At 42.3% G+C, this 26,504-nt stretch overlaps 1 protein-coding gene across 4 annotated transcripts in view; it reads left to right on the forward strand.

Moving 5' to 3' along the window:
* Window positions 1-23,999, forward strand: part of PTPN2 (protein tyrosine phosphatase non-receptor type 2) — a 40,550-nt gene extending 16,551 nt beyond the window's left edge. For 2 of the 4 annotated variants that reach the window (XM_086740592.1, XM_086740595.1), the window contains 5 exons: window positions 4,859-5,068; window positions 7,639-7,797; window positions 14,848-15,038; window positions 17,719-17,922; window positions 22,389-23,999. In XM_086740592.1, the coding sequence (XP_086596718.1) occupies window positions 4,859-5,068; window positions 7,639-7,797; window positions 14,848-15,038; window positions 17,719-17,922; window positions 22,389-22,410 (786 nt within the window). In that variant the 3' untranslated portion in view covers window positions 22,411-23,999. Of the gene's footprint in view, window positions 1-4,858; window positions 5,069-7,638; window positions 7,798-14,847; window positions 15,039-17,718; window positions 17,927-22,388 lie in introns of those variants that run through there. The other 2 variants (XM_086740594.1, XM_086740593.1) reach the window with 2 other exon arrangements.
* Window positions 24,000-26,504: the final 2,505 nt, after the last annotated feature.

The following is a 26,504-nucleotide window of genomic DNA, read 5'->3' on the forward strand; positions in this document are numbered from 1 at the left end:
TCTTCTGCAGTTGCTCAGGTTCAGAACTGTCCTTGAGGAAAGACTGACTGTGAAGGCCACAAACCCTTGCCTTTGTTGGAAAATAAGGGTAGAAGGAAAATACTGTGCTCATGTTAAAAATTCGTAATCATGTATTTGTGAAACTGTTGCATGTCTGTGGTTTGAAGCAAAGTCTCCCAGTATACTGGAGAAGTGATAGCTAGGTGTTTATGACAGCCTTTTGTTAAATCTGTAAAATACCCTTATTGGATGGCGTTGCTAAGTTTTGTGATGATATTATGGGAGAATTGTTAGATATTGGCAGCTGACTTCTGGAAAATCCCACCTTCTGTTGAATATTTTTATACTATTCTTTATCGTTGCTTTTAGTTTTCCTTGTCACAAATATAAATATTGGTCTTCAGAGAAAGGAACTTGTGTTTTCAGTAGTTTCTGGCATGGCAACTCAGATAGCTTGGGGAAAGATACAATGTGAGATGTAATGAATGTGTATAAGCAAAGCCCCATTAGGTTGGTACTGGGGAATTGAAGGAAGCTATGGGAGGGCAAATGAGCATCAGTACTTGAGGGGAAACTCAGGATTGACAAGGTGAGGAAATGGAGCAGTAGAAAGGAATTGAAATTGCTGGAGGAACCTTGATGAAAGTATCTCAGGCTCAGAGTTCCTAGAAATACGCATAAAGCAGCTGAAGGAGAGGTTTGCAAAAAAAAATATTTGCTGGAGGAGAAAGGACTAGAAGAATTGAACTAGATCTGATGTGACATTGGTGGTATTATACTTCAGAGTAAGATCCGTTAATAAACCCCAAGCATAATCTTGAGTCCTCTGCGAATAGCAAATATTTCGGAAAAACCATTAGCAAAATGGATTCTAAACTTAATAGCAAGCCTCTGTGTGGCCATTGCCATCAGATTAAGGTGGCACAAGACTACTTAGTGGCCCTCACTGTCTGATCCTGTGGATGAACCAGCAGGTGCCAGTGTAGTTCAAGAAGGTAAGATTTGCTTTGCTGCTAGTTTCCAATGTCCAGAATTCTAAATGTGCTGAGAAGATGCTTTGTGGCAGCAAGCAACCTAATGGCAGGTGATGGTCTGGGATCTCATGGGATCTTTGTATATGGATGTGTATGTAATTCCTGTAGTGTTTTGAAGGGATTTCTGAAATGTGGCAAACATTTGTTTTTAAAGTTGTGGGGCGTCCTTATATCACTTTGACAAATTACAACAGGGATTAATTTTGCTCTTCATGAGCACAGAAATGACTGAGGTATTCGGAAAGGTATTGATGTCTAACAGGAAAGGAGAACCCAGACTCACTTGAATGTCAAGTGTTCAGTGTTGACTTACAGGATATGCACTAATTATTAAAAAAACTCAGAATGTTTGTGAGGATAATTTGGCCCCGTTATCCTCATTGCCATTTTAATGTTCATTTTGAAAACCATTTTGCCAAGCATTAGAAGGAGCAAATAGAAGAAGTTGTGGTAAAAGTTGATTTAAGATTTTGAATATCAGTGCTTAGAATATTGCCCTTACAGCATGCCTTCTCATTTTTATGTGATGTAATTAGTTGTTAATGCACTTAAGGCATGATCATTAAATACAGGACCACTATGAGGTTGTAGGTGTATTTTACTCCTTCATGTGTTAGACCATTTCAGTAGCCCTTAAACTATGAGATGAAGGCTTTTATAAGGAGTGTATGAAATTTGATAGACCAGCATTTTTCTGTCTTCACCTGTTTTACTTGACACTGAAGGCATCAAATTCCTTTGAGCATTTTGGTATTATTTTATTCGTGTTCATACTCTCAGGTGACTGAACAACCTAAAGTCATTCTAAGATTTTTATACCCTTTTGTTTTGAGTGATTGGATAGTCACTGTGAAAAGGTTATGACAAGGCTTGTTTTGATGAAAGTCTAATGGCTTTATATTATTTTTCTGCTCAAATCCTCGTGTGGATATCTGCTTCTAACTGGGAGCATGGCTTGTGGTTTGATCATTCTTTGATTATGCTGTTAGTGTTGGCAGTCAGTGGAGAACTGTGCAGTGTGGCAGTAACTATGAGTTTATCAGTTTTAGCTATGTTCATTATTTGCTGAAAGCTTATCCCAGTAGTTCATGAAACTTTTGCTAGAATGATGTGACTCATTTTCTTGAAGAGTTGTTGATTGAAAAGTTGTCCCATGATTATTCAAGGATTTTCTTAAAAAATTTTTCAGTAGCTAGTCTTAGGGAATAGATCTGTGTTGTGGTTACCATAGAATAGGCTGGTTTTCAGTTATTGTGCAGAAATGTGTCCCTTGTATATAACATAAACAAATTTTTATATTACTGCCTGAGTCTTGAAGTCCAAGGGATTTTTCTTTAAAAGAATATCTAGTTTCCTGATAACACTTTTAATAAAATTAGTTGTCCTTTAAAATTGAATTTCTATCCACCTACAGTTGTGAATCTTTAGCAAACGAAACCTTTTCTCATTATAGTCCTGCATCACTTCATGTAAGCGACGGCTGTGGTGCATGGCTCAGTGACAGAGGGAGTTCTTTAAGAAAGGGTGGTACAGATATTCACACAAAGACAGTATTTCAGCTGTACAGCTTGACTGCCAAGCACCACTTGAAAGAGCCATTCTGTTTAAGAGAGAAAATGTGGGAGGTTTGAAATACTCAAATGGGATTTGGCTGTATGATTAAAAACTGCAAGTTCAAAGCAGACCAGCCAGTTCTGGTGCTCTGAAATGGGACTCGTGGAGAAAGATGAAGAGACTAGGTATTTTTAAAATGAGCTGAAGTGGTGGAAAATTGTGGGATGGATAAAGCCTTCGTACAGTATGGGAGGGAGAAAAAAGTAATTCTGTGGGTTAGAGCTGGATGAGATGTACAACAGCACTGTTTTAATGTTTCCTTTAGAAGTACTGATTTTTGGATTAGTGTACCAGCAGGCTGACAGTTGGCCATGTGCTTGAAGCACTACTGATTTTTTTTTTTAGGAGGAAGATGCTAGTGCTTGTTACAGTACGGGATTTGGGGAAAAAAAAAAAGAAAAAAAAAAGAAAAAAAAATCGCAGCCCACAGATCATCTTTGATGTCTGTAGATAAGGGCATTTTGCCTTCTTGAGGTATAAGGGAGGCTTTCATCTGGAATGCCCTTTAAAAATCTCGAGGGGGAGGAGGAGAGTATAAATTACCACTTCAAAGGATCATCTAGATTCACAAAAACAACTTTAACCTTTGTTTTAGCTAGTATGTGTGTTTAGCTCATCTCTCCCGTTTTCCTCTTAATTATGCTTGTAAATTGATGAGTTATTTTTCTTAGAAATAGAGGAAATTGCTTAATAGTGTAGTCTTATTTAAAATTCTATATTTGCGAGATTTCTTATTAAAAATGTATCTCCATGATTTTTAAACAAATGGGTCATTTCAGTTGATTAGTGAGTTAACTCACTAGTTAAAAAACTAAGTACAGAAGACCAATAGGAAGGTCTCAGTTGAAAATGCAAACTCTTTTTTAATGCTTTGCTTCGTACAAATGAGAAAGGGAAGTTCCAGTGTATTTGTACAGTTTAGGCCTTGGTAATTTTTTTTTTTCCCTTTGAAATCTTACTGTGTACTCATTTTTCCAATATGATGGATGAGGCTCTGTTTTTCTTGTTGAGCTCTTAGCCAAAAGACAAAATATTCATGGAAGATAATTGTGCATTTGATAGTGACTTGAGTCATGTTAATATCCACTATTTTCTGTGCAAGTATTGGCAGTCTTTCAGTATCAGACATTGATGGCAAAAGACAGAATAGGAGAGTATTACTGGGGTAGCCATGAACTGGATTATTTTAGTTTCACAAAGGAGTATTATAGGTTGTCTCTCATAAGAAGTTGAAACAGACTGAGCAGGAGGTGAACAGTAGAATTTATTTTAATTTCATAGCTATATTTTACTGTTGCTGAAAAATAGCTTTTCTGGAATACATTGATATTTAAAATCTTCTTGTGATCCAACTGTGTGGAAGTTTATGTAGGTTTCAATTTGTGTGGAAAATAAGGTGAAATGGATAAAACTGAACCTTTCTAAAAGTCCTGAGGTAAATCAGTAGTTGAGTTGTCTTAAAATCACTGTAGCAAGAAAAGAAGGAAGGCAAGGTGTAGCATTTAACAGGAGGTCTGATATGATTTCCTAAAGGTATGATCCAAATTTGTCATCAAAGCTTTTCAGATCTATACATTATTTTTGCTGTCACTTCAGTACTTGCAGTTAGTTGGTCATGTTAGGGAAGTAGCTGCATGGTTCTAAAACAACTGCATGGTTTTGGAATCCTTTCTTACTTACCTGCTTATAAAGAATGAATACATCCAGCATAAGTCTTGCTAGCCATCCTGCTATGTGGATTCTTCTAGGTCTTTTCCATAAAGCTTCCTGCTCCTCTCAGCAGTGTGGTTAGTATAAAGCAGATGCTAATACCTCTTGCTCTGAGCAAGAGCGGAGCGTGCTTACAATGCTGACGGGTGTGTTTTTCAGTCCTGTTGGTGCTAGCAGTCTATTAACTGCTGTCAGCCGTTAAACTGCATTAATGGTAGAAAAATAAGAATATTTGGGGGTGAGTAGTAAAGCAAACCAAATCTAATACTGGATGTTTGAGAAGAAGAAGAAAAAAAAAGTATGGTAATAATTGCAAACTTGGTTGAAAAACTACTTCAGGTTGCACTGTTGGTTGTCATCCAACTCAAAGCAAGTTCCTGGGTTGTTTGTTTAAATGGGAGGCTTAAAATAGAAAATTGATTTAGATTGGGGAAAGGTGTGCTAACTAAACAAAAGTAAAATACTTTCTAGTTATATTGTTTATTTGTTTTCACTTCTAGAGTGGTGAGTCCAGGATGATCTTTCATTTTCATTATACTACATGGCCAGACTTTGGAGTTCCTGAATCCCCAGCTTCATTCCTGAACTTCCTGTTTAAAGTCAGAGAGTCCGGTTCACTAAGTCCTGAACACGGACCTGCAGTAGTTCACTGCAGTGCGGGAATAGGACGTTCTGGCACGTTTTCATTAGTAGACACTTGTCTTGTTCTGGTAAGTGTTTGGTCATTTTCTCTGTCACCCCATTCCTTCTTCTGACATCCTACCTGTCTTCGCAATATGGGCTTTTTGGTTAGAAGGCTTTAAAACCATTTAAGTTAATGACATGCCAGTGAAAACTTTAATTAAAGACATCATACACCTTTTTGCCTTCACATATTTTGACAGTTCAAAACCACAACTCTTGAAATACATTTACCATCTTGAGGTACTTCACACATTTTCAAGGCTTCCTGGAAAGTAAATAACATTATTTTCCTTTTATATAAGATGTGCTTAGAAAAGATCAACTTTTTAATATTATTTTAAAGTATTTTTTGTACAAGTTTAGTTAGGCCTGTGAATAAATATTGAGACAAGTGAATATGTAAGTCTTTTCTCTAAACATGAAATATGTTGCAGGTCTGACAGGCCCCTTTCCTTAAGCTTGCAGAAGATTGGTATCTGAACTAGGATGAGAACTCGGGCATGCCCCTGTGTCGTAGTTCAGCCCCGATCGGGACCAGACTACACAGTCTCTCTCTCGCTCCCCCCACCCTCCGAGGGAATAGGAGGAGATGATATAAGAAAAACGGCTCAAGGTTTGAGATAAGGATGGGGAGAAATCCTTAAAGTTACCGTTATGGGCAAAACAGACTTGACTTGGGGAAAATTATTCATTTATTTCTAAAACTAGCAGGAGAATGAGACAGGGAACAAGATAACCTCCCCCCACCCCTCCCTCTTCCTGGGCTTAACATTATTTCTACTGCCTCCCCTCCCAAGCAGCATGGGGGTGGGGAAAGGGAATGGGGGTCGCAGTCAGTTCATCACGCTTTGTTTTACGCCGCTGTGTCATCATCAGGGGAAGAACTCCTCTCATTCCTCCTCTGCTCCAGCGTGGGGTCCCTCCCACGGGCCACAGTCCTTCGTGGAACTGCTCTGGCGTGGGTCACCTCTTCCACAGGGTGCAGTCCCTCTAGAACAGCTGTCCCAGCGGGCCCTCCATGGGCCACAGCCTCCTTCAGGCCTCCACCTGCTCTGGCATGGGGTCCTCCGTGGGCTGCAGGTGGATCTCTGCCCCTCCGTGGACCTCCATGGGCTGCAGGGGGACAACCTGTTCCACCATGGTCTTCACCACAAGTTGCAGAGGAATCTTGGCCAGGAGCCACATTACTCCTCCCCCTCCTTCCGAACTGACCTTGGCGTCTGCAGCTGTTCCTCACAACAGGCTGGCAGACGCCTCTCAGGATCTTTTTTACATCTCATTCACTTCTCATCTCCTCTCCACTTCTTGCAGCTGGGCCAGGCCGAGTTGGGCCCAGTTGGCTGCCCAGCGGGAGGCCAGAGGGTGAGGCCTGCAAGGCCCACAAGGCTTGCACCTCCCCCTCTCTGCCCCCCGCTCAGCTGCTTCACATCTCTTCTCTTCTTTTTTTTCTGTTTTCCCCTACTTAAATACATTATCGCAGAGGCGTTACCACGGAACATTCTGCTACCAATTGGCTTGGCCTTGGCCAGCAGCAGGTCCAGCCTAGGCCCGGCCGAGTCCACTGAACAAAGGGGAGCAACTTCTAGCAGTTTCCTACAGAAGCTACCACCTTAGGCCCCCCCTCACTAACAAAACCAGAACACCCTGGATCTCCTGCAGTGTGTAATGGAGAAGGGTGCAGAATTTCCCCAGCTGTGCAGCCCTCTGGGAGGTGCAGCTAGGCAGGCAGTTGCAGTACCACATGAATGAGCAGGGTTTTTGCTTACTCATTGACCTGCATCATCTATAATTGGTCATGACTTGAGTGACATTTAAATGTTAAATAATATTCTAAGTCTCCTAAAATTTTTGTTGGATTTTACAGTCGAGACACAGGCTTTTTGTCTTTGGCTGTGCTTGGTAATAGTGAGAAATACAGCACAGGGTTAGGTGAAGTAGGATTTCATTTAAATTATAAGACACTTATCTTCTGGTTTGGTCCTCTCAGTTGCTTTTTTTTTTCCCCAGGTTTTCTTTTTTTCTCCATTTTGAAAAACATAAGTGTGTATTTTGGTGCAAGTATACTTTAATATTAGATGAATTAAAGTGAACATGGCAAGAAGTGCAGATATGTGGTTAAAAACATCCCATGAGCGTAGTCTGGGTACGAGCGTGTGCATTGCTCAGATGAGGAATTCTGCTTTAAATAAGGAAACTTCTGCCATATTCAGTCATCCCAAAATGCTTTTCCATTCAGGAGCAGTAGAAAATACTGTTTTATGGTTCTGATTCTTGTGGTACTATTTCAAGGTATAAAATCAAGCATATCTAAATTTTTTAATGTTAAGACTTGATTAATATTGGAGTACTGATTGTTTAATACATGAACATTGATTTGTTCATAATAAGCTTTTATTAGATGGTTAACATTTTTCCTGTAAAAACCATTTAGAAATCATTTGAGATGTTAATTTTGCTGTATAACTAATGGAAACATAATATGAAGAAATGAATTTTTAGATTGAATTTTATGACTTATTTCTACATGTAATTATTTTTTGTATGTTGTCTCCCTTCGTAAGTAGCAATGAGGCTTTTGCTGTCACTTTCTTTACAGATGGAGAAAAAAGACCCATTTTCTGTAGATATTAAGAAAGTATTACTGGATATGAGAAAATATCGAATGGGACTTATTCAGACTCCTGATCAACTAAGATTTTCATATATGGCTGTAATAGAAGGAGCAAAATTTATAATGGGGGATTCAACTATACAGGTAAATACTTAACTCAGTGTATTTAACATAAACAGTAGACTGCTGACAGTAGTTAAGAATGAGTTCTAAACTATGCAAAAATACGTAACTTTGTGGGAATTAAATAATTGACCTTTTTCAGTAGAGGCCTGGGAGGTGTTAGAGGGTGTCTGATCAGCACCTTCTGTCAGCTAAACTTTGAATCCTATGTACTTGTCCCTTCTTAGATAAAACACAAAAATAACTTGTCTGTATTAATGTTTTTTTTTTAAAAAAAAAGCTTAAATAGATATCTTCAATACTGAAAAACAGAAGTAATGCTTATTATCACTTTGAAAACACAACAAGGATCTTCTTAGGATTTCTTGATCTTTGTTATATATTTTCCTACTAATAACCTTGCTGGATGCTACAGATCAGACTTATTAATAAAGTTGCTTTTCTTTTTTTTCATGTCCTTTAAAATTTGTGTTACAGTTAGTAGATTCTAGGTGATTACTGGGGGTAAACAAATTACAAATCTCACTATTTAATCAGTGTGGCTGGCAGATGTAGCAGTAGCTACAGCTATTTTAAATGGTGGGAAGGAGGACTGGGAGGAGAGACTGTGAAAGACTTAATTCTGCTTTCATATTCTAGGGCTTTTTTTATTTTGTTCATCTCTTAAAATTGTGAATGAAACATAAAATAAAACACAGTTCCTCTTTTCTGTGGTTCTGGTAGTTGTCAGATTCTTCTCTTTGAGAAATGTTTCTTGACTTGCTATATAAATAAATAAAAAATTTCGCACAACTACTAATCAGCTCCTAGGTAGTGTGCTGCTAGTCAGACACCTGCGCCGTGTGCCTAGAAGGCTGCATGATTCATCCTAACTCAAAGAGCAGTTTAGCCTCTTTATTTTCTGTAAGCTGTTTCTGGTGGCATGGGAGTATTCTTCTCTCTAATAATTTTTCTGCTTTGTTTTTTAAAAAGCCGTGCTCCAAAGCATAAGCAGCTCTGGTTCCCACAGTTGCCCATCTAGATTACAGAATTTGTTATTTCTGGATGCAAGGGAGCACTGTCAACTCAGAACACTGCTTATCAGGTTCAAGTGTGTTATGTCTTTGTACTAAGCGAATGTGTAAGGAGGCACACTTCTCATTTGTTCTTTTTTCTTTTTCTTTTTATGATTGTATTGTTCAGATGATCTTTGCTAAACCAGTGTTTTCTGCAGTGCAGGCAGTTGTCCTTGTGCTTTTCTCTTCAGGCCTCAGGGTCGTGTAGAAAATCAATTGGCAGTACTTAGTGGAGTGTTTCGCCTTTCAAGGTCAGCTAGATTACTTTTTTCCCCCGTGGGGAACAGTTACACTGTCCAGTGTGTGAGGTGTTTACTTCCCTCTGCTAGTGATGGGGAGGGCATGAAGTCATAGAACGCTTCTCTAATACAGCATTACTGAAAGGTTCATCTGTGACATCACCATGGATTTTGGAAGTCAGTAAACTCTGCAAACAAACACAACATGTACTTGAACCTTTACTTGCTTACATCTGAGGAACCTGAAATCACATCAGTGGCTGCAACTGCAGCACTTGTATGGGGTGGGTGAGGAGTCTCTTCCCCTCCTTTAGCACCTCTGGGAGTTCTACCTGTGACTGAAAGGAAGGCTGATACGCACGCCTGGGTTGTCCTCTGTGGTTGGTGTGCTATTGCATGATGCTGTAGGTGAAACAGTTACTGCAGCGCTGCCCTATTTAAAATGGGTGAGGTGGAATGAGATTGAAGTTTCAATGTCTATAAAATTCCTTAGTAATAAAGAGAAGTTAATATTGCTTCAGCAGTACAGTAAAGTGACTTACCATCACTCTTCTAGGAAAATCTGTTGAAATGAGTGGTCTGTAGAAAACAAATTAGTAGCTTTGAAAGGACAAAGAAGGTTGAATTTCTTAGATCTACAGATGTGTTTTGCAGAGAAGAATATTACAGATTTGTACTGAAACTTGTCAATCCAAAACGTGTATCAGGTGTTCAGCTGATTCTGTCAACTGAACATTGTAACGTCTCTTTCTGTTGTTTCCATTCATTCCAAAAGGCAATATAGGCTCTAAGTCTTAGGTCCCAGGCATTTTGGTTATAATTTTAAGGACAGTTGTATTTCTCAAGTCAAACTTCATCAATTCCTTGTTTCTTCCAGATATAATTTCACAAGATGCAGTGTAGTACTTTGGTTCCTGAGTTATATTTTTATTGTTCTTTTTTGTAAAGTTGCAGGTACTGGCAAAGGTAATTTAGCAACACAATTATAGAATCATAGAATAGTTTGGGTTGGAATGGACCTTTAAAGGTCATCTAGTCTAAACCCCCTGCAAGAAGCAGGTACATCTCCAACCAGATCAGATTGCTCAGGGCCCTCTCCAACCTGGCCTTGAAGGTTTCCAGGAACGGGGCATCAGTCACCTCTCTGGGCAACCTGTTTCAGTGTTCTGCTACCCTCAGAGTAAAAAATGTTTTCCTAATGTCTAATCTGAATCTACCTCCCTCTGTTTTAAAACCATTTACCCCTGGTCCTATCACATCAGACCCTGCTGATGAGTTTCTTCCCATCTTTCCTGTAGGTACTGGAGTACCTACAGGTACTGGAAGGCTGCTCTAAGGTCTCCCAGAGCCTTCTCTTCCCCAGGCTGAACAGCCCTGACTCTCTTGGCCTTTCTTCATGGGAGAGGTGCTCCAGCCCTCTGATCATCTTTGTGGCCCACCTCTGCACCCTCTCCAACTGGTCCGTGTCCTTCTTATTTTGAGGGCTCCAGAAATGGACACAGTACTCCAGGTGGGGTCTCACCAGGGCAGAGTAGAGGGGGAGAATCACCTCCCTCGACCTGCTGGCCACACTCCTCTTGATGCAGCGCAGGATGCGGTTGGCTTTCTGAGCTGCAAGCGCACATTATCGGCTCACGTTGAGCTTATCTTCCACTATCACACCCAAGTCCCCTTCAGGACTGGTGTCAATCCATTCTCCTCTCAGCCTGTATCTGTGCCTGGGATTGCCCTGACCCAGGTGCAGGACCTTGCACTTGGCCTGGTTGAACTTCATGAGGTTGGCACTGGCCCACCTCTCCAGCCTGACAAAGTCCCTCTGGATGGCATCCCTCCCTTCCAATGTGTCGACAGCACCGCACAGCTTGGTGTCGTCAGTGAACTCGCTGAGGGTGCACTCTATCCCACTGTTACTGACAAAGATGTTAAATGGGGCTGGGCCCAATACAGACCCCTGAGGAGCACCACTTGTCACCAGTCTCCACCAGGACATCGAGCCATTGACCAGCACTGTCTAAGTGTGGCCATCCAGCCAGTTCCTTGTCCACTGAGTGGCCCGACTGTTAAATCCGTGTGTCTCAGTTTAGAGACAAGGATGTCATGCGGGACAGTGTCAAATACCTTGCAGGTCCAGGTAGATTACATTACTTGCTCAACCGTTGTCCACCAATGCTGTAACCCTGTCAGAGAAAGGCCACCAAATTGGTCAGGCACGATTTGCCCTTAATGAAGCCATGCTGGCTGTCACCAATCTTGCATTCCATGTGCCTTAGCATGGTTTCCAGGAGAATCTGCTCCATGACCTTGCCAGGCACAGAGGTGAGGCTGACTGGCCTGTAGTTCCCGAGGTCTTCCTTGTTCCCCTTTCTAAAAATGGGGGTTATGTTACCCCTTCTCCAGTCATCAAGAACCTCACCAGACCGCCACGACTTCTCAAATATGATGGACAGCAGCTTGGCAACTTCATCCAGTCCTTATCAGTGAAGACTGAGGCAAAAAAGTTGTTGAGTACCTCAGCCTTCTCCATGTCCCGGGTAACCAGGTCTCCTGTTTCTTTGTGGAGAGGGCCTACATTCTCCCTGGACTTCTTTTGTCCGCAACATACCTATAGAAGCTTTTCTTTTTGCGCTTGACATACCTGGCCAGATTGAATTTCGTCAGGGCTTTAGACTGCCTCGCCTGATCCCTCGCCGCTCGCACAACCTCTCTGTAATCCTCCCCTCTCTGTAATCCTGTCCTTCCTTCCACCCTCTGTAGGCTTCCTTCTTGATTTTTCAGTTGCTCCAGGAGCTCCTTGTTTGTCCATGCAGGCCTCCTGGCATTTTTGCCTGACTTCCTCTTTGTTGGGATGCATCGCTCCTGAGCGTGGAGGAGGTGCTCCTTGAATATTGACCAACTTTCCTGGGCCCCTCTTCCCTCCAGGGCTGTATCCCATTGCACTTTACCCAGCACAGCCCTGAAGAGGCCGTGGTCTGCCCTTCTGAAGTCCAGGGCAGAGAGCTTGCTGCACACCCTCCTTGCTGCCCTGAAGATCTTGGACTCCACCATCTCATGGTCACTGCAGTCAAGGCTGCCCTTGAGTTCCATGTCCCTCACCAGCCCCTCCCTGTTGGTGAGAACAAGTTCCAGCACAGCACCCCTCCTCGTTGGCTCCTCTGTCGCTTGCAGGAGGAAGTTGTCATCCACACATTCCAGGAACCTTCTGGATTGCCTGTGCCCTGCCGTGTTGGGGTGGTTGAAGTCCCCCGTGAGGACCAGGGCTTGCGACCGTGAGGCTGCTCCTGTCTTCCTGCAGAGGGCCTTGTCCACTGTGTCAGTCAACAGACAGACAGTCCTCCTTGTCTCTCTGTTCCAAGTAGTACAGTATTTTACCAGTCCTGCCATTCACGTAGTCTTGTCAGATATTTAAACTTAAAATTATCAACCGTTTGAGCTGTTGTTATTGCATGTTTAAAACAGAATTCTTGGTGGGAAGTTGGCTCTGTTTGACAAGAGTAGTAAAATTGTTTCTGATTGCAGTTCTCCCTGTGTGGCTTATCACTTCAGATTGAGTCAGTATTTGTCTTAGCCAGCATGTCTTACGGACAAAAGGCTTCCAAAAAGTCTTCCAAAAGGCCTTTTCTGTAAGAGGGAGCTGCTAAGTGGATTTACATTTGTTAGTGGCTGTTTCTTTTGGGGGTTTTTTGTTTGTTTAAGACAAAACAAAGGAAATGTCTGAGAGTGAAGTCTCTTGTGCTTGAAGGCTCCCTTTGTGAATTTCAGTGCTATACTGGAAGCTCCTCTGCGATGGAGGAGATAGTTTATTGTTAAAGCTCGTTCTGCCAGCAGTTCATTTATAAGTAGCTGGTGTGGTTGTTTGGTTCTTTTACATCAGTCTCTGAGTTTGGTATTTAGTTTAGACCAGCAGTCTTAGAATCATAGAATCATAGAATAGTTAGAGTTGGAAGGGACCTTCAACGGTCATCTAGTCCAACCCCCCTGCAAGAAGCAGGGACGTCCCTGACGAGATCAGGTTGCTCAGAGCCTCATCCAGCCTGGCCTTGAACGATTCCAGGGATGGGGCATCCACCACCTCTCTGGGCAACCTGTTCCAGTGCTCTACAACTGTCATTGTAAAAAAATTTTTTCCTCATATCTAATCTAAACCTACCTCCTTCTAATTTAAACCCATTACCCCTTGTTCTATCACAACAGGCCCTACTGAACAGCTTCTCCCCATCTTTCCTGTAGGCCCCCTTGAGGTATTGGAAGACCGCTATCAGGTCTCCCCGGAGCCTCCTCTTCTGCAGGCTGAACAGCCCCAACTCTCTCAGCCTGTCCTCATAAGAGAGGTGCTCCAGCCCTCTTATCATCTTCATGGCCCTCCTCTGGACCCTCTCCAACTGGTCCATGTCTTTCTTGTGTTGGGGACTCCAGAACTGGACGCAGTACTCCAGGTGGGGTCTCACCAGGGCAGAGTAGAGGGACAGAATCACCTCCCTCGACCTGCTGGCCACACTCCTCTTGATGCAGCCCAGGATGCGGTTGGCCTTCTGGGCTGCAAGGGCGCATTGCCCACTCATGTTGAATCTCTCGTCTACCAACACTTCCAGGTCTTTCTCCTCAGGGCTGCTCTCGATCCAATCCCTGCCCAGCCTGTATTTGTGCCTGGGATTGCCATGACCCAGGTGCAGGACCTTGCACTTGGCCTGGTTGAACTTCATGAGGTTGGCACAGGTCCACCTCTCCAGCCTGTCAAGGTCCCTCTGGATGGCATCCCTCCCTTCCAGCGAGTCGACGGCACCACACAGCTTGGTGTCATCGGCGAACTTGCTGAGGGTGCACTCTATCCCACTATCCATGTCGCCGACAAAGATGTTGAACAGGGCCGGGCCGGGTCTTGAATTCGTTCCGCAGATGAGAATCTGATATTCATTTTGTGAAAAGTCAGTTTCTAGTTCATCTGTCTTATCACAGACATTTAGAAGTAACAAATTTTTTTCACTCAAGGTATTCTATATCTTCATAGACTGGCTGATTTGTGTGAGAAAAGAACAGATTGTTTTTTAGGGGCAATTCTTTTCCTTCCTGTTACCTTTCTAGTTTTTTTCTTCATGAAGTTTTGTTGCAGGAAAGCTTTCAGACTATTTATCATTAGGACAGTTACCCATTAGGACAGAGATCTGGCAAAGCAGTTTTACTTAAAATATTTTTTTTTTCCATCTCATTTCAGATTACTTTTCAAAACAGGGTGCATATCTGTTTTATGATGCAGTAGATCTCTACACTGATGGATCACTAGGTGAAATAGTAGGCCATGACTTTGGCGTAAATAATGCCAGATTTTTTTTCATTGAGGTTGCAGATTTTCCCAGTTCTCTCTTTTTAGGCAGTTCTTAGGTCCTATAATGTGTTTTGGAGGCATGATAGGTAACAGCACAGCATAGGCATGTAGAGAGTAGAGGGAGATGGAAGGTGCTGTACAGTGCAGGACTATACAAGACAAGTTGCTTCCTCATTGTGAAGCTCCTGTGGACAGCAGAAACTCTGAAGTTAGTGGCCTCATACCTTCACAGTAGCATCATCCTGGAGAAGTATGAAAAGGAATCATTGTTGGAGAAGATGTGTCTTCACCTAACCTTATTTCCTCATCTAGCTTTTTTTTTTTTTTTTTTTTTTTTAAACCTTGATCTAGTAGTTCCGTTAGTGTACTTCTGGGACTGTTCTGTTGAAAGGCATCTTGGGCAAAGAGGGCCTTCAGTGTTAGGGGAGTGTTTGAAATATGTTCTTCTTGTTTGCAGAAACGGTGGAAGGAGCTCTCAAAGGAGGACCAAGCACCAAGTTCTGAGCAGTCTCCTCCACACCCAACCAAAATAACCACAGAGAAGTACAATGGGAATAGCATAGGCCTGGAGAACAAAGATCAAATTGAGAAAATAAATGCTGACCTGTCCTCTAAAGTTCAAGATATGACAGATGGAAACATTGAAAGGTAGGCAAAATGATGAAACTGTTTAGAAGGCAAAGATACTTTCTTGAGAGGCTGAATTACTGTATGCTTTTCTTACTGTATGAAACCTTCAAGATCTGTCTTCAATAGAGGGAAAGGACAGGTGGTATTTGACTATCTTATTTAATTATTTTTTAAATACAACTTCAGGTATTTCTTGTGATAAACTTTTATTGTTTAAAGGTCAAGAGGAGGAAAACTAATGTCTCTAATTGAAGCAGCTAAACCTCATGCTCAAAAGCCTTTTCCAACAGACTGTCTGAACTCTGTTGTACAGTGTGAAGTAGGTCCTAAAAGTGCCCAGCATAATTCAATACTGATTTTTAAATACAATGCTAACTTCTGTGTGGAAAAATACATGATCCCTCGGTCGTAGTTCAGTCCTGATCGGGACCAGACTACGCAGTCTCTCTCTCGCTCCCCCCACCCTCCAAGAGAATAGGGGGAGATGATATAAGGAAAAATGACTCGAGGTTTCAGATAAGGATGGGGAGAAATCCTTAAAGTTATTGTTACAGGCAAAACAGACTCGACTTGGGGAAAAGTATTCATTTATTTCTAAAACTAGCAGGAGAATGAGACAGGGAACAAGATAACCTCCCCCCACCCGTCCCCCTTCCTGGGCTTAACATTATCTCTACTATCTTCTCCCCCACCCCGAGCAGCACAGGGGAGAAGAGGAAATGGGGGTCGTGGTCAGTTCATCACACGTTGTTTCATGCCACTATTTCGTCGTCAGGGGAAGAACTCCTCACATTCCTCCCCTGCTCCATTATGGGGTCCCTCCCATGGGCCACAGTCCTTTCTGAAACTGCTCCAGCGTGGGTCATCTCTTCCACAGGGTGCAGTCCCTCCAGAACAGCTGCCCCAGCGGGCCCTCCACGGGCCACAGCCTCCTTCAGGCCTCCACCTGCTCCGGCGTGGGGTCCTCCATGGGCTGCAGGTGAATCTCTGCCCCTTCATGGACCTCCATGGGCTGCAGCGGGACAATCTACTCTACCATGGTCATCGCCACAGGCTGCAGGGGAATCTTGGCCAGGAGCTGCATTACTCCTCCTCCTCCTTCTTCACTGACCTTGGTGTCTGCAGCTGTTCCTCACAACAGGCTGGCAGACGCCTCTCAGGATCCTTTTTACATCTCATTCACATCTCATCTCCTCTCCACTTCTTGCAGCCAGGCTGGGCAGAGTTGGGCCCAGTCGGCTGCCCGGCAGGAGGCCAGAGGGTGAGGTCTGCAAGGCCCACAAGGCTTGCACCTCCCCCTCTCTTTCCCCGCTCAGCTTCTTCACATCTTCTCTTCTTTTTTTTCCTGTTTTCCCCTTCTTAAATACGTTATCACAGAGGTGTTATCACGGGACATTCTGCTACCAGTCGGCTCAGCCTTGTCCAGCAGCAGGTCCAGCCTAGGCCCGGCCGAGTCCACTGAACAAAGGGGAGCGACTTCTAGCAGTTTCCTACAGAAGCTGCCACCTTAGGCCCCCCCCTCACCCAACAAAACCAGAACACCCTCAGAAGGACAAAAGTTTTTATCACTTAGCACTTTCTATATGATGATTGCAGTTGTACCATTGAAGCCGTATGTTACCCCCTACTCATGTTAAAGCTACCACTGTGAAGACATTTCTGTGGTTTAGCTGTGGCATGTGTATTTGTGTTTCTCTGTCAAATATCTCTGCCTCATGAGTACTAGTGCCTCACCTGTGAGCTGCTGTACTGAGAATCACCATCAGAATTGCTGTGCCTTGAAGCACTGTGTCACTTGGGCCTGCCCACCTGAGGGTAGCATAGGGGTGGCATGTGGATCCATAGACAGAGATCCAGAAACTGGACTGGGTTGTGCCAGGCTGTGCAGTGCACAGGAGGATGCAGTGTCTGTCCTGTAGGACCACAGTCTGAGATGAGATGCAGCCCTTCAACGTAGATAGACTGGAATTCTGAAATAACAGATGGCTTACTGAATGCCCTGATGAGTTTCTCTTTCCATGGATGTGTGATGTTTGTATGCTAGGATTTGGCCACTCAAAGGAGTTTCTGTGGCAGAGTTACACTTCTTCAGGGATTGTGAGGATGCTTTTGGAGACAATTACAAGAAGGCTTTGGTAGAGTAACAACACACAACTGATTTAGCCTGCATCCTTGATTGAGATTTGGTTTACAGCCTAAGATGAGCACCATTATATCTGTGTGACATGAGCTGGTTAGGATCAAGATGTCAGTGAGGCTAGTGTGAACTCTGCAGCAGAGGCACACGCTTAAGTACTGAGTGTTTGCATGTAGTACCTGACATGGCATATAAAAGCAGCCTCCATGCAAAAAAATCTCAACCATGGGATGAGGCACTGACAGGGGTGAAAGACTAAGCTCAGATAATTAGGCCAGTTCTGTTCCCTGTTGAACACTTAGGTCAAACACCATTTACACCTTTACATATGTCATTTGCTAACTTCTTAGGGCTTCGATGACCTGAAACTGTCAACGTCAAGATTATTAAAACAGGATAGAGATTGCTTGGTTTAGATTCTATATACTGCTGCCATATGCTACTGTTGGGTTAACTACTGGGAGTGTGGTGGGAAGAGGTTTGTTTTAATACTTTAATAGCCTTTTTTCCTATTCTGCAATTTAAAATTTACCTTTTTTCTTTTTTTTTCTTTTTTTTCAGTGCTGTCCGAAAAAGACTGCGAGAGGATAGAAAAGCTAACACAACACAGAAGCTGCAGCAGATGAAGCAGAAGCTAAATGAGACTGAAAGAAAGAGAAAAAGGTGGTTATATTGGAAACCTATTATCACTAAGATTGGGTTTGGTGCACTGATTTTAGTTGGCGCTTATTCTTGCTGGAAAATGTACTTTCAAGAACATTTCTTGTAAGTAAACAGTAAGCCTGTCTGCTCCAGCAGCTAATTTTGCTGAAAGTTAATGACTAGGGGTGTGACTTTAAGCAGTAAACTCATTACACCTAGAATGAGTACAGACCGTTACATACAATAGAAAAGCGATGTAAACTTGATCACATGTCAACATCTCAGGATTTTCCACTGCAGGTACTTACAAAAATGAACTGCTGCCCCTCAACAAAGTTGATGGTTTTTTGTTTATATGAGCAAGTACCAACTTGCTGCAACTGTTTATACATTTTTAGAAGTGGTCTTCTACCAGATCTTAAGCAAACTCTGAACCATAGACGTTTAGCTACTGAAGACTGTCTGGGTTTAGATTTACATGCCTGACATAAGCAATAAACAGTGTTGTATCATTTACATTATTAATGCAAAGGAAGTTATCCTTAGATGTGTGTACTGTGTAATGTACTAGTGACATGAACATAAACTTTTTATATTCTTATGACCTAGGATAAATATATTTTATAATTGCATATTTAATCTTTTTGTAGTTCACTGTACTTTTAAAAGCTCAGTTTGTACAAATTTCTGACCAGAAAGAATTTGATTTTGAAACTAAATGTAATTATAATTTGTGCATGAAAATAATAGTGCAACTATTCCCCATATTTTGACTCTCAGATCTATGGTATGAGCAGCTAGGGGTCTGATGAAGCACTTACCAATTTCTACTCTGTTAATTTGCATTCCTTATTTATTTTTTTTTGTAGTTTTCATTATTTAAGTGAGGCTTGGAAATTTGAATTTTTTAAAGCTTTTGGCAACTTAGCCCCCACTGCAAAGCATACTGTTAAGCTGACAAATGTACTCAGACTTCAGCTACTGTTTGAAGGCCAACATTGTTAAAGTTCTGACATTCCATTAAATGTGAAACATAATGCTTTGTGTGTCTATAGATTTTAATTGCTAGAAAGAATAACATTCATTCATCAGTAGGTACAGAAAGCACATGAAAAAAAACTATAGTTGGACTTCCAAGGGTGATCGTGATAGAAGACAAATGTTGGTAGTATTCTTCCATACCCAGTACGTTCAGTTGTATGAGGCACTGCCATAACTTCACAAAGTCTAGAATTGCTTTTCAGATTCCCTTGCACTGTATTGAAGAGGCATGATGTAAGACACTTAATGACTATGATTTGGGAATACCTGTGCTATGGTCACTTTAAAATTATTGAGGACTCCCTTTCCATTAGTTGGACGATAACACATTCTAAACAGTAATTCAACACAAGTCACCTTCTGTCCTTTGGATTCCCTTTGAACACAGAGATCACATTTGGCTGTATGTAGCTTGCTGTCTTTCAGGTTGAGAGCTAATAACTTGTAGTATTGGACTGCACTTTGAAACCTGGATTTTATTTATTCAAGCATTGCCTTGTTAGATGACTTCAGAGAAGTCGTGTTTTATCTTTCCATTTTTCTAGCTTGATTGTTTTCTGTTGGGGTTGAGGGGTTTTCTTTTCTCCTCCCCGCCCCCCCAGTCCTTTTGTAAATCACTGTTTGGGTTTACTGCTGAAAAATACTGAAAGAGCTAGATAATTATTTTGCTCCTTATCCAAAGGAATTGACTTGAAAGGTTTCCAGTATGTTCAAGCTTAGTAGTAACATACCAGGCATGGGGCCCAAACAGTCTGACATTTACTACACGGTTTACTCTTTGAAATTCTCGTTTCACAATAGCTAATACTGGACTGCACTGTTTATGTAGTAAACAAATGCTTAAGGGTCCAGATAAGGAAAACAAGTGCAGTTTCTTGGAACATACAGTTCTGCATTTGAGAAACTGTCCGTAAAACAAGACAATTTGTTCTTGGCATTACTGACCAACTATGCAGCTCTAATAGCAAAACGGCTTACGGATGGCTCTGACACAGTATAGGCAGGCAGCTTACGTGTTTTAAGACACTTCATAACTTTTACAACCACAGTAACCCTTTTAGCCAACAGGAGGCTTGGCAAAAGATTCTTTTTTTTTTTTTTTTTTTTTTTCCTTTAAAATAGGTAAGACAGGTTTTTCAGTATCAGCTGTAACTGATAGTGGGTGTAAATGTATGTGCCTTATAAAAGATACTTTGGTTATGGAAAAACACATGGAATGTAATTAAATGCTTTTATAACAGAAATAGTCCAGATTTTATTCCAAATACTTGAAAGCAACTAAGGAAAAAGTACAGGTGAAGCCTTCACTGAAATTCATTTATTGCCTCTCTGTTTGCATGAGAAGGATTTCCTGGGCCACCAGTATCCTACAGACACTGAGCTCTAACTGTGTCTGTCAAGTTGTCACTTGATTTTTTTTTTTTTTTTTTTTTTTTTTTTTTTCCTAATTCTGTCTTCTAAATCCTGGCTTTTCTGTTGTCTCGATCCTGAGCAGGCATTCCTCTCTTCTGGGTGGGGCAGGGTGGAAAGGGGCCATCTTACATCATCTCACTCTGTTACCTTCTTGATGCAATAAAGCAGGACTTGCACATTCCACAGGTGACATGTAAAATTTGATTTGGTTCCATGATTGTAAGCATCTTGAGAGCCTTAATAATTTAAGGACCAGGAACTAGTAGAAATCTTGGGACAAAACTGTTTTGTATAGTGAATTGCCCATGTCAGTACGGGTGTAGGAAAGAAAATTAAACATTAGATCTCTTAGTACATTCCAGGAGATAATTTGGATAGAACTCTTCTTTCTGGTCCATCAGTAATACTTAAAAACCAAAATGTAGGGGAGGCTTGTTCTCTTCACTGCAAACTGAGCCCTTTGTTATTCTGTAAGGTTTAACCTTACAGGAGTTTTGCACAACTTGGATGTTAAATAGGAACAGATACGGGCCAAACTGAAGAACTGTGACCTCTATTGTAAGAAATGCTTAAAGAAAGAGTAAAACTGAAGGATGTGCCTTCCGATCTCTCTCCTCCCTCCCTCTCACTGCAATTTCTGGCAAGCTGCTGGCTGGTCCTGTGCTGCTTATGAAATGCTGTTACACTCAGTTCCAAGTGTTACTGTGTTGGGTTTTCCCCTCTGTTCTGGAAATAGATCAGTCAAGTTATGTGATGCACAGTGGACTTCTTGAAATTTGATTAAACATTGTTTGACTCTCAGATGAACACTTGTATACAAATCATACTTTTTTATTAAAAAAAAATAACAAACATGTAGACCTCTATTGCAAGGCGTTCACAAATTCGGAATTAGTTCTGTAGGTTTTCTGTGTATGTTCTTGGTGCAGAGACAGCAGTCCACTCTGAGTGACGGTACATCTGTATTTTTCTTGAAATGTTTTAAGCAAAATAATTTAATTCAGTATGAAGAAATAGTGATTTGGAAAAAAATAAAACCAGTTCTATTTTATGGAAGTAAGATGTTGCAAGTGAAACCTAGCTTATTTTGTTAAACCTTGAGTAAAATGTTTACTGACATCAATTTATATCCCACTGAAAAGGGAAGAAGTGTAAATGTGTATGCATGTAGGTGTGACTGGATTGTGCCGGCGATTAAAAAGCCTGGCTTGCTTTAAGTTCAATGAATGTTAACCAAATTATTTAGTTTGCTGTTTGGCATTGTAGTTAAACCTGAGACACTTGAGGACTGCACAAGAAACTAAATGATCAATGATAAAAGAGGAAGTCTTCTGCACGGCCAAGTGGCTTAAGTCAGAGGACGAAATTTGCAAAGTTGACGTAGCACACAGTAGTCTTCCTGGGCTTTTTTGTTTTCCCCTAAAGTTTTAGGTCAGTCTTTCATTTTTATGTATGAAAAATAAATGTGTTCAAAATTGCATCTCTGTCTGAGTCTTTATTTAAATTGGAAGGACAAATACTGGGAAGAATTTTCTTTAATGTGTCTTAACTGATCAAAGAAAGCTGCTTTATGAATCAGTGTAGTGCTTGCAGAACTTAGAAGCATTTTACTTGTTGTACTTTGTAAGTATCAAGGTCTTATTTCTGCGTTCCCCGGAGCAGAGCCTTATCTTCCCTAAGAACAAAATGTCCCATGTTGGAGTGTCTTTCTCACTACACGAAACCTTTGCCTAAAAACACTTTTATTTCCGTGATGCTGTGCCAGGACTGGCCTACGAGGCCATGAGAGGTGATGTTATTGTTGTGAGACGCAGCCTTCTGTAGCCCCACTAAGGCCCAAGAAGACTTCTGCAGTGCTTGTGGTTAAATGCACGAATAAGTGGTTTGCTGGGCTGAGACCTGTACTTGAAGCTCTCCAGCAAGTATGTGCCTTACACTGCGATGTGGAAATACCTCCTGAAAAAGCAACGGCTTTCTAAGAGTGCTTGCTGCAGACAAATAGTAGTCAGTAGTTGCTACAGGGAATGCATGAGAAGCTTTGTGGTGTTCATAGGGAGTTGCAAACCCATTGTCTTTATTTTTTCTTCTGTACTGTATACTGAATCGGTGACTTTCTTTTACGTTGTATGTCGCAGGCCGAGACTGACTGACACCTAAGCCTTCGGGACTTGTGAATGTTCTGCAGCTATAAACTGCAAATTATTGACATGCAAAGCGAGACACGAACCCCTCTTCGGGAACAAAAAGTGAGGTCTGTTAAGTACCAAGAAGACCTCAGTTATCTGTTTACAGCGTAAACTGCATCGAGGGGATGAAGACCACCAGCAACATGCTACTTTGCAGAACAAAATAATTTGCCATCTTGTGTTTTTATAATGCCTGTATTGGTGTAGAAAGATGTAAAAGAAATAAATTAGGAAATATTTTGTTTTGTACTGCCATTCTTATTGTATTTTTATACTTTTTGGCAGCATTAAATATTTTTTTAAATGGACAATATGCTGTTGTGTGCACATTATGATAGGGAGAAACTGTTAAGAGTCTGATTTGTGGAAAAAGAAATGTTTTGCCTCAAGACAGGATACAAGGAAACCTTAACTGGAAAATGGCAAAATTATTAGAATGTACTTTATGCAAATATTTTCATTACTGCTAAGTGTTGTAGTTTGAGCTAGGAGAAACTCTTGCACATTTATTTTGTAATACACCACTAAGAATATTATTTTATTAATCTGATCAGTTGGTTCGGTAATCCTTCTGATGTTTGCTATAAAATATGCACAAAATGTTCAGAGTCACTTTGTGAAGGGAAAGTGTTTGATTGTTGATGCTTTAAAGCGAGGAAAGATGGGAAATCTGACCTCTGGCTACCCACGGTCATATATAATTTAATGGGTGCTGAGGGCCAGGTGCGAAGCGCACAAAAACAATGGTTTATTTAATTCAGTGGGTTTTGGATTGTGGCATCACAAGTGTGTTACGTGAATGCTGTTTTACTTCACATCTCCCATCTCCTGTCAGCATTCTCCCTGACATGGCCTGAACAGTTCAGCTGGATTGGAAAGGGGTAAACTGGAATGCTGCTTCTAGGAGTTCTTCTGATGGACTCAGCAAGGTTTCCAGCCCTGTACCTTCTGTAGCAGCTGATGTAAAATCTGCACGCACTGATGTTCTCGGGCAGTTTCAGATAACCTTAATTCACCAAAAAACTATATTCAACATGACTGACTGAATTAATACACGATGGGGTTTTTATATGTATGTCATCTGTACTTTGCATATTTTTGTAACAAGTTTTTGTACAAATCTTACAATTGCTGATAGTAAAGCATGGAAGAAGGGCAAAATGTAGGGCAACTAAGGCTAGTTTTGCTAAAATAAGCAGCAACCTGAAATCTTGACTTGGTTTCGAGGCTCGTTCATGAAAGCGACTATATTCAGAGTTGTGTTTAACTTGAGTGCGAAGCTGAATCAGGGGAGTACTTAACACCATTACTTGAGCAAAGTATCTGCTTCACACCGTCTTGGAATAGTCTAAATTACCAGAGTCTGGTTTGTCTAAATATTTTAATTTCTTTAGATGATCAGTATTGTGCCTAGCTTGTGTTGGAGGGAGAACACATCACAACTTTGATTCAGCTTTCGCTTTCAAGTTGGTGCAGCTGTGAGACCAGGAGTGTTTATACTGAGATCAAGGTCTGGCCCAAGCCGCTGCAATAAACCCTGTTGCTGAACACGGGAACCGAGCCTGTTTGTGCTGCTTGATGCATCTTTGGGTACGGCTATCAGCCATTCGTGTGTTTTGCCTTCAGCTGTGATTTATGTTTTCATTATTTTTGTCCTCTTCGAATTACGAGCAAGCCCAAGGTGTATGACTACTGGAAACGTGCACCTTCGTTATTTTACCTGCTGCTGTGACAGGTAACTATCAGATACGCAACTGATTTGTTTGCTCTTGTGGGGTGTCGAGGGCTGGACGTACGTCAGCTGACATTGCGCAGTGGACTCTTCCAGTCAAACTGCTGATTTCCTTGTTTTTGAAGTTTTTAAAATAGCAGCTCTCCTAAGCTGCTGGACTAAATTTTGTGTCGGGCTAACTTGATGAGTAGGCCAAGGGGATAAAGAGAGAGTAGTTCCAAAACCAGAGCTTTCTCAGCTTTTCTCGAGGGCTGCCTCGTGACAGGAGAAGTCTTGGCTCCCTGGCCCGGGACCTTCTGACACGTGCACGCGTTTTGTTATTTTTATGCAAGGCCACAATGCTTGAGTGCTGCTGAGAAAAGGTATTTTAAGGGGGGGGGGGGGGGGGGGCTGCCTTCTGAAAGAAAGGGCCATCGAGTGTCTAACTGCAGCCTTAAAAGAGATGGGGTTTGAAGAGTGATAGACTTGCAGATTTTCAAATGAAATAGCTGTGATTTACTGGCTGCCAGAGTGTTTTTTTCCAGCTTCAAGAGAAATGTTCCAGAGGGACGTGGTTTTGGTTTTTTTTTTTCCTAGCTGTCCTACGGCTAGAGGGACAAAACGGGTACCTTGTTCTGCAGCAGGGTATCGGTGTGCCCAAGAGCGGACGGGGCTGGGGCAGCCGTCCGGACCCAGCCGGTGTCCCGGGGGCAGCGGGCGTAGCTGGGGGCGGCTGGCACCAGCCCTGGCCCGCGGGGCGAGGGGCGGCCCCGGGCGGCGGCTGCCGTGATGGGAAATGGGCTGGGCTCGGCTCGGCTCGGCTGGGCTGGGCTGGGCTGGGCTGGGCTCGGGCCCTGTAGTTTTCCGGGGGCGCCGCCAGGCGGCGCCGCAGCGCGGGGAGCCGCCGCCCTGTGCGTCCCCCTCGGCCCGCGGGCCGGGTCCGGTAGCGGTGGCAGCCGCCTCCAGCTCCGCCCGCTGCCCCCGGGACAGCGGCTGCGGCGGAACGGCTGCAGGCGTCGTTCCGAGCTGGTAACACTGCCGTACGTGCGAGCTCCTTGCTGGAGGGCGCAGTAGTTCCCCTCGCCTGTGTTGCGAAGATCTGTGCGCTCTGGAGGGAGGGACTGCAGCGTAACTGTAACCCAGAACTCAGACAAACCCAGGAGAGGAGAAGGCTGATGCAATTCTGAGCGTGGAGTTCATCATAACTTCAGAGAGCACAGGGAATTTTAGAAGAGCTCCAGATGATAAAATCATAAGAACTTTAAGGCTTTTTGCTGCTTGCAAATATTAGATTTCATGCCTCATATTTCTTGTTAATAGCTGAAAAGAGATGCCAGTAGTGGAAAACTGCTTGTGACCAGCCTGGATACAAAGGTCAGTCAGTTCAATGAATAACAGCAGAGAATAAGACCAACAAATCCTAATATAATTTTGTATTTTCCATTGCCTGCCTTTCTTACAAATTTATTGCAAGATTTAGATGAAAAAAATTAAGAAGCCATAGAAGAATAACTTAAAGGAGGCAGGAAAGCCACCCTAGCTATAGCTCGTTAGTTAACTACATGATGGCGCTTTGAGGTTAAAATACACCCAAGTGCCACTTTCTGTTTTCTTCAGGATCGTGCCTTTGTTATCGGTAGGAGCTTACCTGATGCCTTCGCATACGATGTGTTCTCTCAGAGCACCAACAGATTTTCTTGAGATGCAGAACTACCGAAGGAATAGCAGGTGGTAGGGCAGCATCTTCTCTGAAACCAACATTGCAGTCCCAATTTCTGTTAACCTCCCCAGTGGGTTGTTAGAGCAGTGCCTGGCCACCTGCCTGCCCTGCCTCTGAGCGCACAAATCCTAAGGGACCACCAGCGCATCTGTATTTAGAAACACTGAGAGCGTCAAAGAATCTTGGATGGCTTGCACTCTTAAGATGTTTGTAGCATGAATACCGGTTTAGCCAAAATGACAACAATAATAGTTACTATGTCTAAGCTATTTGAGAGAATAGTTTCAGGTGAAATTGCACCTTTACCTGTAATCAGTAAAAGAAGAAAAAAAACTCCTATGCCTCAGAAAAATTCTGAATGCTTTCTCGTTCTTGCTTCAGAATCCTTGTTTTTCCTCCTCTAGCTTTTTATCAATGTTCCTTCTTGTTCCAAGCCATACTGATTTTGATTGAAATTTAATCTATTATCACAGCTGCTTTGCACAACAAAAAAAAAAACCTCTAAGAAACTTTACAGGTTTGTGCCTCTTGATAATCCCACCACACCAACATCCTATGACGGTTGGAAAAGCCTCATGAAGCGTCTCCAGCGCGTGTAAAACTGGTTCTCAATAGCCATACTAATTGTAGAAGC

The sequence above is a fragment of the Chlamydotis macqueenii genome, chromosome 2 (assembly GCF_036417535.1).
Source record: "Chlamydotis macqueenii isolate bChlMac1 chromosome 2, bChlMac1.mat, whole genome shotgun sequence".
NCBI lineage: Eukaryota > Metazoa > Chordata > Aves > Otidiformes > Otididae > Chlamydotis > Chlamydotis macqueenii.